This window comes from Aethalodelphis obliquidens, unplaced genomic scaffold (assembly GCF_003676395.1).
Source record: "Aethalodelphis obliquidens isolate GAN/ISIS:26980383/991018 unplaced genomic scaffold, ASM367639v1 scaffold16, whole genome shotgun sequence".
NCBI classification, from domain to species: Eukaryota; Metazoa; Chordata; class Mammalia; order Artiodactyla; family Delphinidae; genus Aethalodelphis; species Aethalodelphis obliquidens.
This window is the reverse complement of record NW_020837960.1, coordinates 9,304,600-9,317,948: the sequence shown is the minus strand read 5'-3', so window position 1 is coordinate 9,317,948 and position 13,349 is coordinate 9,304,600. Positions and strand designations below refer to the sequence as shown.

At 37.2% G+C, this 13,349-nt stretch overlaps 1 protein-coding gene across 2 annotated transcripts in view; it reads right to left on the bottom strand.

Moving 5' to 3' along the window:
* Positions 1 to 2,739: 2,739 nt before the first annotated feature.
* Positions 2,740 to 13,349, bottom strand: part of WBP4 (WW domain binding protein 4) — a 33,698-nt gene continuing 23,088 nt past the window's right edge. The window contains exons 10-11 of one of the 2 annotated variants that reach the window (XM_027116148.1): positions 5,447 to 5,643; positions 2,740 to 5,086 (exon numbers count right to left, since the gene is read on the bottom strand). In XM_027116148.1, coding sequence (XP_026971949.1) covers positions 4,992 to 5,086; positions 5,447 to 5,643 — 292 coding nt within the window. In that variant the 3' untranslated portion in view covers positions 2,740 to 4,991. Of the gene's footprint in view, positions 5,644 to 13,349 lie in introns of both variants that reach the window. The other variant, XM_027116149.1, reaches the window with a different exon arrangement.

The window sequence follows — 13,349 nt, the reverse complement described above, 5'->3', positions numbered from 1 at the left end:
GTTAATCCCAACCTCCTAATTTATCCCTTCCCCCCAACTTTCCCCTTTGGTAACCATGAATTTGTTTTCTGAGTCTGTGAGTCTGTTTCTCTTTTGTAAATTAGTTCATTGATATCAATTTTCAGATTCCATCTATAAGTGATATCATATGATGTTTGTCTTTCTCTGACTTACTTCACTTAGTATGATCATCTCCAGGTCCATCCATGTACCTGCAAATGGCATTACTTCATTCTCTTTTATTGCTGAGTAATATTCCATTGTATATGTAATGTGTATATATATATATATATATATATATACACACACACACACACACACATCATCTTTATCCGTTCCTCTGTTGATGGACATTTAGGTTGTTTCCCTGTCTTGGCTATTGTGAATAGTGCTGCTATGAACATAGGGGTACATGCATCTTATTTTTTCTGGTTATATGCCCAGGAGTGGGATTGCTGGATCGTATGGAAATTCTATTTTTAGTTTTTTGAGGAACCTCCATACTGTTCTCCACAGTGGCATCACCAATTTACATTCCTACCAACAGTGGGTTCCCTTTTCTCCACACCCTCTTCAGCATTTGTTATTTTTAATGATGGCCATTCTGACTTGGTGTGAGGTGAGATACCTCATTGTAGTTTTGATTTGCATTACTCTAATAATAAGTGATGTTGAGCATCTTTTCATGTGTCTGTTGGCCATCTGTATGTCTTCTTTGGAGAAATGTCTATTTAGGTCTTCTGCTCATTTTCTGATTGGGATGTTTGGGGTTTTTTGTTGTTGTTATTAAGTTGTATGAGCTGTTTGTATATTTTGGAAATTAAGCCCTTGTCGGTTGCATCATTCGCAAATATTTTCTCCCAGTCCATAGGTTGCCTTTTCATCTTATTTATGGTTTCCTTTGCTGTGCAAAAGCTTATGTTTGATGAGGTCCCATTTGGGTTTTTTTTGCTTTTATTTCTCTTGCCTTGGGAGACTGACCTAAGAAAACCCTGGTACAGCTTATATCAGAAAATGTTTTGCCTATGTTCTCTTCTAGGAGGTTTATGGTGTCATGCTTTATATTTAAGTCTTTAAGCCATTTTGAGTTTATTTTTGTGGATGGTGTGAGGGTGTGTTCTAACTTCATTGATTACATGCAGTTGTCAGGCTTTCTCAACACCAGTTGCTGAAGAGACTGTCTTTTCCCTATTGTATATTCTTGCCTCCTTTGTCAAAGATTAATTGACTGAAGGTGTGTGGGTTTATTTCTGGCCTCTCTGTTCTGTTCCATTGGTCCACGTCTGTTTTTGTGCCGATACTACACTGTTTTGATTACTGTAGCTTCGTAGTAATTGTACAATAACCGTGGTATTGTCTGAAGTCTGGAAGGGTTATGCCTCCTGCTTTGTTTTTTTCCCTCAGGATTGCTTTGGCAATTCTGGGTCTGTTATGGTTCCATATAAATTTTAGGATTATTTGTTCTAGTTCTGTAAAAAACGTCATGGGTAATTTGATAGGGATAACATTAAATCTGTAGATTGCTTTGGGTAGTATGTCCATTTTAACAATATTAATTCTTCCCATTCAAGAGCATGGGATATTTTTCCATTTCTTAAATCACCTTCAATTTCTTTTATTAATGTTTTATAGTTCTCAGCTTGTAAGTCTTTCATCTCCTTGGTCAGGTTTATTCCTAAGTATTTTCCTTTTTTTGGATGTGATTTTAAAAGGGATTTTTTTTTACTTTCCCTTTCTGAATTTCACTGTTAGTATAAAGAAATGCAACCGATTTAACAGTTTTATATTGATAGACCCTAAGGTTTTTTCAAATTGCTTATTTAGAAATAAGATTAGCCTTATGCCTGTCATTTCTAACATGTGTGAGAATACCTATAATAAATTTCTGGAAGCGGAATTACCCAGTTAATAGATACGTGCTTTTAAATTTTGGTATTTTGTTTTGTTCTGTTTGTTATTTTGCGGTACGTGGGCCTCTCACTGTTGTGGCCTCTCCCGTTGCGGAGCACAGGCTCCGGACGCGCAGGCTCATCGGCCATGGCTCACGGGCCCAGCCGCTCCGCGGCATGTGGGATCTTCCCGGACCGGGGCACGAACCCACGTCCCCTGCATCGGCAGGCGGACCCTCAACCACTGCGCCACCAGGGAAACCCAAATTTTGGTATTTTGAAAACTTTCTCTATTAGAAGTTGTATCCATGTGTACTGTTCTACAAATGTGCATGTTGGATATGGAATGGTAAAAGTAGGTGTGGCCACAAGAGACGAGAATGAGACTTGGGAGGAGGAAGTTTATTATACTCACAGATCTCAGAGAGGAGGTGATCATGTGCCACTCAGGGCTACAGGGGAAACACCAGATTTGGCAGAAGATGGGAGCAAGGGGAAAGTCTAGGCCAATGTCTTCAACAGAGTTTGTTTGGAAGAGGCGACGTAGGGCAGAGTAAAGTTTAGGATTGGCTCGTTTGAACAATTCAAGTGGTCTCTGGGCTATAGAAGTGGCCTCTAGTTGCCTGGTATCTGGCCCTGGGATGATTTTAGAGCAGAGGGAGTATTTTATTGGTGTGTGAGAATTAGATAAGGAGGTGGTTGGGGCCACAGACTTGGAATTGGCTGGTTTGTATGTGAAAGATGTGCTCCTGGGCAAGCCCTTTGTTCTAAGAAGGGCTAACCTTGGGAGAAGCAGTCTCTCAGCCTGCAAACTTTTTGAGATGTAAAGACATAATAAAATACAGAAAAATTTAAAAGATTAATGCATATATTTTAATAGTGTACAAGATCACCTATTTTCTCACAACTTCACCAACATTAACAAATTTATGTTTGGTAATCTGGTGAAAAATGACATCCAGTTGTAGTTTTGAGTCATCTGTATTTCTTTTTTTTGCTCTTTTTCTTCTATTTTCTCATTCATTCACTAAAAAATATTAACTGCTTACAGTATGCCATGTACTTACGATGTGGGCACCCTCAGAAAGCTTACATTTTAAGAAATGAATAGGGCCCATTAGAGAGAAAACTACACAACTTTAGAGAGACCTAAGAAAACTGACTAACTGAAAGGACAATGTTGATAGATGAGAAGAATCAATGTGAAAAACAATTATGCCAGCTATTACCAACTCAGTAGGTGTGGTATGGGATCACAGAGTTTTGGGGGGAAGGCAGAGGTGGCAACTTGAAATAATGAATAGATATGAACATTTTTAAACCGAAAGGTACTGTGAGGGTATCTGCTTCACCAGATGTTAAAACATACTATGAAAACACAATAATGAAACCAGTGTGGTGCTGGTACAATAACAGACAACCAGAAACAAACTCTAGTTTATGTATGATGGGTGAGCAAGTACCATACTATTTTAATTATTACAGTTTTTCAATACTTAAAAATCTGGTTGTTTCCCCCAGTACAGTTTTCAGAAGTTATAAAAATTGCATTAAAAAACAAAAACTGCTTTTGACTGTTTGGATTATGCTTCTTTGAATACGATTTCATCCAGAAACCAGACCTCATAGATCCAGGTGTCATAAGGGTTATCCACATATACCCACAATATTAACATGCTTAGCAAAAAAAAACACAAAACAAAACAAAACAAAACCCCACAGTGGCCATGGGGGAGGGGTCAGAGATTACTGGGACTTTTTTTTAAACACTTATTTCTCTATTGTTTAGAATTTTTATATATAATAAAAATACATTGACTTTATAATCTCCTAACCATACAAAAATATAGGCAAAACAATATAATAGAAAGGTGTGATGGTAGACATGATATCAAATATTTAACTTCTGCAAAAATCCAGTAATTGAAGCTGGTATATTCTCTACTTATTCTTTCAAAGCAAATAGAAAAGTATTATTTTTCATGATTTGATTTACTAAAATTTTTGTGTTTGTCAAGTCTTTTCTGAGCAATCCTTAAAATCAGTTTCAGTTTAAGGTGAACTGCCTTTAAACTTCTGAGAATACTGTCTTGTTACAAAGGTAAAGGAGATAATTTAAAGAATGCATCAAAGAGAAACACTTCACATAATGAGGTGTGGTTTTAAAAATGTCCTCAGATTGTTTATTTTGTATGAGCTAAATATGTGGGTAAAATATAGCAGTACTCCATTTATATCTTATTATCTTTTCCAATTGAGGAGAGTCAAGCACCAAAGTGCACTGCTTATTAGCTAGATGACAAATGGGCTTGGAGAATGTAAAATACTTCTCTGTAACACTATACATTCGTGAAATAGCCAAGTAAGTATACTGAACAAATATAAAGACAAGTCTCCAAATACTATCTGTCTCACCAATGCTAAGTTGACACTTATTAGAAGAAAAAAAAGTATTAGAAGAAAAAAATATATATTTAATTTACTCTTTCATAAAGTTTTTAATAAGCTATAATTTTCTTACATGTACACTAGTAACCTTAAAAAGACAAATACTACCAAATGTTAACTACTGTACAATTTATAAAAAATATAATTTTAAGAATTTGGAATAATAAAGGGAAGGTACCTACTTCAAATGGATTAAATAAGAAAATGCCACTTTTTAAGAAATTTCACCAGGAAATGGAAAATTTCCAATTTGTCTAAAGGAACACTAAAACCTTTTACTGAAGTCAGAGACCTTGCTATTTTTGTTCAAGACTTCATCTACACAGTTTCAAATAAACCCTAAAAAATATTATCCAGTACATATAAGGCCGCTACACAGAGTACATGACGGGAAAAAAGGACTCCATCAGAATGAGAAGTCGTGAAGAACAGAGATATGTCTTGCTCACCTTTACATCTCCAGTTCCTAGCACAGTGCCTGGCTCAAGGCGAAAATGCTTAAGCAATGGTTGTTGCTTTGCATTGAACCAGGCAGATACACCCTTCTACCTTTGGTTCGATTTTCATTCCATATTAAGCACGACCTAAGCTTCAGTCCTGGTTCTTGGCCCTTGATGTTAAACTGAATAAAGCAAGCCAATATGCATACACTTTCTACATCAGTTCTTCTGACAGGATCCTCAGGACTGACTCACCACGGGCTGTGAATCTTCTCTTATGTGGTCTAATTCTTATTTCTTGGATAATATCTGCATGCAAAAGTAATGCATTTTCAGTGCAGTACAAGTATGTTCATATGAGTAAGAATGGAATAAAGGCCTTTCTTTTCCATGTTTTAAATAACAGATACATAGCATCTTATGACATAATTAGCAATTTTTAGACACTGAACATAATACACTGTATTACAATGCAATGTGGTAGGCTTCCATTTTAGGAACAAAAATCAATTTCACATGAAAAAAGATTTATTTTACATTTAGAATAAGTCTAAATTTTTAGCATTTAAGTACTGTAAAATAAACAGAGAGGAGCTTTTACGATGTATTGTCTCCATTCTGTCCAAAAAGCCCGTACAAAAAGCTTTTTTTACAGTTATTGATCATCACCTCGTTGCCTTAAATTTCTAGATTTTCCATTTTCAATTCTTCTCTTTTTGAAGACTGGGGCCACTCCATCTGCCACGACTCCAAGAGAAGTCACTGTTTTTTCTTTAAAAACCACTTTGGGTTCCCCACCAACATCAGCCTCTGAAGTTGATACATATTCATTCTCAGCGCTTGGAAGTTCCAAATCTACCTTCTCACTGGAACAGAAAGTAAAAATAGAACCATTATTTGACAGAGTAAGATAAACTTTCACCTAATGTGTGAGCCCACCAAAGCCTCAAGGTCTTCTTTCTAATGATAATAATAGAAGTTAGAAGCTGGTCGTTTGGGAGTAGGAAACTATTTTAAAACACTGATTTTATAATATTATTTAAGATACTGAGCACCTGTTTATGTGGACACATGAGGAAAAGTCCCATCTATTCTTTTGTTCCTGTTGGGCGTATCACTGACGGAAATGCTTGTACTTATGATTAGCAGTATAAGTTACACAGGTGGATAAATGAGAAGTATCTTTGGAAACGGATTTTGCTGTGGACTGACAAGGACTCTGAAGGCTTACACAGCACAAGACGAAAACCATGGAATCCCAGTGTTCTGGTGTAGCGGACTCCGTGAGACCGTTTGCCTAGCATCTCTTTTCTAGGACTAGCCCTTCAACTATCCACTTGGTTAGTATGAATAATCAGACGACTAGTACAGAGCTCAGTACCTAATTAATATGAACCTATCATAGTACCCTACCGTCTACATAGTCAACTGGTTTGTGAAAGAGTAAGTAAGTCACACCATACCCATCAGTCCCGCCCATGAGCTTTTTGAACATGGACCAGAAAGACCATTATGTTTAATACTCTAGTGGCTAAGAATGTAAAACCTGTTGGGAACCATATATCCTATTTAGAGAAAGGAGTTCTGCAGAGATAGAGAGTAAGGCTGGCATACAAAGAAAAGTAGGATGGGAGATGGAGAATCCTGCCAGTGTTTCAGGCCTGGTTCCAATAATTCGTGAGGCCCAATTCCTACCCCTCCTACAACTTGTAGATAGAACCTTTCTGGGAATCTTTGAACTAATAACCTCTTTTTTCAATTTAAGGTAACTCAAGTTTCTATCACTTGAAACCAAAAGATTACCTGGTCAGCATGAAAGGAAGAGTGATGACAATAGAGAAAAGGGAATAAAAAGTAAAGGTATGATTTAAATGTTAGAAGTCCCAGATATTATATTTCCCAGTTGAGAAACCCCATCTAAGAAGAGTGAAGATTATACAGATCTACACTCCTCAATCTCAGAAGAACCCAGGTAATGTAGTCATTCATCTTGATTCTTGGAAATAAAGGGAGAAAAACCTTTCCTGGAGGCCAGGAGAAGTGTGAAAGGTTATGGTAGATCTACAGTAGTAGTTAACTCTAATAACAGCAGCTATATAGTGAATGTCTACTATAAACCAGACAATGCACTAGGCACCTGGAACAGAAATATTCTCTTTTTATTTGGGGTCTTCTAGTTAGTGTCTTTTTTAGCACTAGAACACCTTTTAACTTTTTTTCCCTTTTGGGAACCACCTCTTCTCCCTTCTGAGTTTTGAGCTTAATTTAGTTCAGGTCCAGTCAGAATTCACAGTGGTTAGCTCAGGAATAGGAACTGGGTATGTGATGAAAGCTAAGCAGGATCACTTTTGGAAGTCGCAAAGCAGCACCTCTTTTTTGCTGGGATCTCTAACTGTAAGTATGATATAAGCCTAAAGCTTTGCTATCAAGTGGGGAGAGCCTGTGAGAAAGGCAGTCAAGTCAGAGGAAAGCAGAGACAAAAGTCAGAGACATTCACAGTGATTTCTCATCAACTACGGCTCTTGACAACTGCAGTTCAGAGATAACATGATTTTTAGGTGTTTGCTTAGAATTTAATATATGCTATTCAGTTCAATTATCTTAAAAGTACATGATAACAAATTTGCTTCCCTCTCACACAGACCATGTAGAAAGGTCTGTGGCGGTAGAATTGAGAGATCTTTTTATGTTCCAACCTATATATACATGGGTTAAAAAACAGGTTTAAAAGAGGTCTCTAAGCATTGTAATAATTTTTAAAAATGTAACAATAGTTAGGAATTTGCTAGGATTGCAAAAAACAAAATAAAGAACATAAGTACAAAGGATATAAGAACAAGGAAAATTTCAAATCAGTAATGGATAGTTCAAAACTAGAAAAACCAAAACCAAAAACTATTCTATATAATATAAAACTTGAGGAAGAAGCTATCTTAGTAGATCATGATGTTATATAACATTTCCTCAAAATCTGATGAGGGGATGCAAGAAATAGGAATTCTCACTGGAACAGGTCCTAAATTTGATTTGTTTTGAATAGAGACGCCTTCCAAACTTTATTGTATTAAAAATATATGTTAAATGCCATTTTTGTTTGCTTTTCCTACTTCCCTATCTTCCCTTAGATTGCCAACAATGGTGCTTTCCAAGAAGGCCAGCAGCCCCTAAAGTTGATGGGGTATTCATTCTTGGCTTTGTATTTTTATGTTTTTACAGGAGTGGAAACTGAGGCTTAGAGAGAAGTTAAATAACTTGGTCAACTCAACTGTTACGGTAGTAATATTATTTGGATTAAAACCCAGGCCTGTGTTGATCTAAAACCTATATTCTTCCCCCTAGACCACTCTGCTTCTGGGTGAAACTAAGAAATTCCATTAGCCAAGCAGAGAAAGATTTTGAGTAATGAAGAACAGTAGGGTTTGGTCGCTGGACAAATGAATCTCTGTCCAACAAAATCTATGAGAGACTCATTTAATTTCACAATCTTGGTGTTTTGTGTTGTATTTTGATGAAGTGATCAAGTCATAGTATTACTTCTTAAGTGGGATTACGGGAGAGATAAAATAGAAAAAGAGTCCATTTTTGAAATCATGGTCCTAGGGAATTCCTAAGTGGAAGCTAACAGAAGTGGCAGTGAAGTAGGATATACACCTGTGTGACATAATCAGAGGAAAAGAAGTTTGTATTTGAAAGAAAAGAGTCTGCAAATAAAATATCTTACAGAGAATACACCTTCTTTTCAAATAACTTTAGAACAGTTACAAAAAATAATTACACAAACACTTCCTCAAAACCACGGTCATTTCCAAATTCAAAATGTAAAAATTGTAAAGGTTATAATACCTGAACACAATGTAATAAAGGTGGGAAAAAAACCCCAAAACTTCCACCTATGTAGAGATTTAAAAATAAGTCCTTTTGGAAAACCACCAAGTCAAAAAAGAGTAAGCAAAAACACAATATTAAATTGTTCCAAAAACAATGAAATCAAGGAATCATCACCCAAAGTTTATGTGATATATGGACAGAATTATATTCAGAGACAATACAGCTTTGATTATTTTCATTAAGAAATAAGAACAGACCCCTTCCTTACCTCCTGTCAATAGTCTTAAGTGTTCATCTGAAGAAAGAACAAACACAAAGAAACTTAAGAAAAGTCAGGGGAAGAAAATTACAAAAGTAGAAATGAAGAAACAGAAAATCCATTAATAAATGGATATGTAATAAAATACACAGTTAAAAGTAAGAGCTGATTCATTAAGGAAAAACAAATTTAAAAAGCCTTTAGTGGAGACCCCAGTCTTCATTCCCACAAAATGATCAACAATTAAATAGCTACCCACGAAGAAAAACAGCTCTAGGAGAGCTCTGGAGTCCATTTAAGAAATTTAAGCAACACAGTGGAACAAAATACAATGAGAATAATTGCAAAAAAAGATAAGAAAGACAACTTCACTTTGCCTGCATCATCCCATCCCCCGAGCTGACACCGCTCAGAGACAAGAGGAAACCTCCCAGTTGGAAACAGTTCCCCTCAACATGAAAAGAAGAGTGGGTGGGTGACCAGCTGATGCAGCCTTTTGGGCCACTGCAGGAAGGTCCTGCTTAGGTTTCACTCCACCCACAATGGCGAAGGTGAGACCTATAGAGACTGCTAGGAACAAGGAAAAAAATCAGGGACGACCAAGAACAGCCATGCAGTGGGAGTGATTGCAGTTCACAGTGATCTGCTCTGCAGGCAAACAAAGCAGCTTTTGCCACTGAAGAAAGAACCAACAGACATCACAGCTGCTTCAGATGCCCTGCAGATTTCACCAGGTATTGTGCTGCACAGCTATTAGCTTTCACTTATGTCAGCTGCCTCAGTCCCTTTGCCCTTGCCACTGCCAGAGCCCAGGAACCACACTGCAGTCAGCTCAGGCCTCTGTACAAGATGGCAGCCTAGACTCCCATGGCTGACCCCACTGCCATTTGCATGCTTGGGGCTAGCCCCACCAACTCTGCACTTGCATGGTGCTGCCCTGACACCCATCACCAGCCTCTACTGCAGTGCTTACCCTCAGGGGAAGATTGTGCAGCCATGGGAAAGCACCCCGACAGCCAGGGTCCCTGAAGCTGTCAGTGAACGTGTAGTTGACTCTGGCCCTTTGCTGCCTGCCTGGCCCCTACTACTGTGTGTCTGCAACTGGCCCTGACCACTACATACACAGGCATCTATAGCTGGCCCCGCAGCCGAGTGCATTTCACCACCAGAGCCGGCCACCACCACTGCCTGTCCTGGTCTCTAGCTGCTGGACCTGGAAGTGCTGCTGAGGACCCCAACAGCCCTTGCAGCCACTGTGGAACCCTTGCAGTGTTTGCCAAGAACCACGCAGTTGTTGGATTCTAGTGACCTGAGCTAAAGTGATGACAACCCCCCAGCCCCACTGCTGCCACATGCCCCCTTGGTGGCCGGTACCACCAGACCTGCTCCAGTGTGCCCCACCTGCAGGTGGAAGTTTTCCCATAGTGACATTAGTCTATAAAGTCTACAAGAGGTTATTCCTTTTTCAAATGTGTAGACACCTACACGAGGCTGCTAGGTTCACCAAGAATCAGGGAAAAATGCCTCTACCAAAGGAATACAGTAAACTTCCAGTAACTAGCCCAAAGAAATTGAGACCAGGAACCATCCAACAAAGAATTCAAAAAAACTGTTCTAGAGATGCACTGAGAACTATAAGAGAATACAGGCAAACAATTTAATGATATCAGGAAAACAACAGAAGAACAAAATGAGAAATTCAAGAGAGATAAAAAAACATAAAAAAGAACCAAACAAATCTTGGAGCTGAATAGTACAATGACTGAACTGTAGCATTCAATAGAGAGCTTCAACAGCAGACTCGACCAAGCAGAAGAATCAGTGAGTTTGAAGACAGATCATTTGAAATTCTGTAGTCAGAGGAGAAAAAAAAGAGTGAAAAGGATGAAGAAACCCTATGGGACTTTTGGGACACAATCAAGAGAACTAATGTATGCATCCTTGGAGTCTCAGAAGACGAAGAGATGGAAAAAGGGGCAGAAAGATTATTTAAAGAAATAATGGCTGAGGGAATTCCCTGGTGCATCAGTGGTTAGGACTCTGCTTTCACTACTGAGGGCGCAGGTTCAATACCTGATCGGGGAACTAAGATCCTGCAAGCCACATGGTGTGGCCAAAAAAGAAAAAAAAGACAATGGATGAAAACTTGAAAAATGTGGGGAGAGATTTATGGGTCCAAGTTGAAGTTAGTAGGTCACCTCAAAATTTCAATCCAAAAAGATCTTTTCCAAGACACATTTTACTAAACCTGTCTAAAATCAAAGAATTTTAAAAGCAGCAAGAAAAAAGAATTTCTCTCATACAAGGGAATTTCATAAGGCTAACAGCAGATATTTCAGTGGAGACCAGGATGATATATTCAAAGTGCTGAAAGAAAGGAAAAAAAAAAAGCTAACCAAAAATACTTTACCAAACTAAACTGTCCTTCAGAAATGAAGGTGAGATAAAGACTTTCCCCCCCAAAATAAAAAAACCCGCTGAGGGTATTCATCATCACTAAAAGTGCCTTATGAGAAATGCTGAAAGGTTGCTAATTACCAACATGAAAACACACAAAACAATGGTAAAGGTAAGCACAGAGTCAGATACAAACCAGTTTAATAATATAATATGGTGTCCTGTTAACTACTTAACTCTAGTATAAAGGTTAGAAGACAAAGGTATTAAAAATAGCTATAGCTAAAACAATTTGTTAATGTATACACAATATATAAAGATGTAAATTGTGACATCAAAATAATACTGTAAATCAACTATGCTTCAATAAAACATTAATGGGGGGGCAAGTGAAAAGGTACTTTTTGTATTCAACCAAAGTTGTTATTAGCATAAAACAGACTGTCATATATATAGGATCTTTCATATAAGCAGCATGGTAATTACAAAGCAAAAACCTAAAATAGACTCACAAAAGATAAAGAGAAGGAAATAAAAGCACACCACTATGGAAACTCATCAATTCAAAAAGGAGAGAGAAAAAAAGGAAAAAGGGAACTACAAAACTGCCCCAAACCAATAAGATGACATTAGTTAAGTCCTTACGTATATTAATCTAAATGTAAACAGATTTAATTCTCCAATCAAAAGGTACAGAGTGGTGGATGGATAAAAACACAAGAACCAACTATATGCTGCCTACCAGAGACTCACTTCAGATTTAAAGACACACATAAGCTCAAAGTTAAGGAATGGAAAAGGATATTCCATGCAAACAGAAACCAAAAGAGGGCAGGGGTAACTATATTTATATCAGACAAAATAAACTTTAAGCCTAAAATGGTAACAAGAGACAAAGAAAGTCATTATATAATGATAAGGGGGTCAATTCATCAAGAAGATGTAACAACCTTAAATATATATGTGCCCAACACTGGAATATATTAAGCAAAAACTAACAGGTATGAAGGGAGAAATAGACAACAACACAGTAACAGCAGAAGCCTTAAATAAACCACTTTCAACAATGGATAGATCATCCAGAGAGAAAATCAACAAGGAAACATCGGACTTGAACAATACTTTAAACCAAATGGACCTTACAGACATATAGAGAACATTCCATCCAACAGCAGCAGAATACACATTCTTTTCAAGCACACACAGAACATTCTCCAGGTCAGATCACCTAATAGGTCACAAAATAAATCTTGGCAAATTTAAGAAGACTGAAATCATACCAGGTATTTTTTCTGACCCAAATGGTAAAAAACCAGAAATCAATAACAGGAAGAAAGATGGAAAATTCACAAATATATGGAAGTTAACACACTCCTGAACAGTTAATGGGACAAAAAAGAAATCAAAGGAACTCAAAAAATATCTTCAAACAAATGAAAATGGAAACACAATATACCAAATCCTATAGGATGCTGCAAAAGCAATTCGAAGAGGAAAGTTTATACTTGATAAATGCCTAATTAAGAAAGAGATAGATCTAAAAAAAACAACCTAACTTTACACCTCAAGGAACTAGAAAAAGAACAAACTAAGCCCAAAGTAGCAGAAGGAGGGAAATAACAAAGATCAGAGCAGAAATAAATGAAATAGAGACCAGAAGAATAGGAAAGATAAGAAACCTAAAAGCTGGTTTATTGAAAAGAAAAACAAATTTGACAAACTTACCTAGACTAAGAAAAAAAGAGAAGACTCAAAATCAGAAAAGAAAGAGGAGACATTAAACTGATACCACAGAAATAAAAAGGATTGAAAGAGACTACTGTGAAGAATTATACACCAACAAATTGGATAACCTAGAAGAAATGGATACATTCCTAGAAACATACAACCTACCAAATGAATTGTGATAAACAGAAAATCTGAACAGATCAGTGACAAGGAAGGATACTGAACCAATACTTAAAAACCTCCCAACACAAAAAAGGCCAGGACCAGATGGTTTCATTGGAGAATTCTATAAAACATTTAAAGAATAATTAACGTCAATCCTCCTCAAACTCTTCCAAAAAACAGAAGAGAATATTCCCA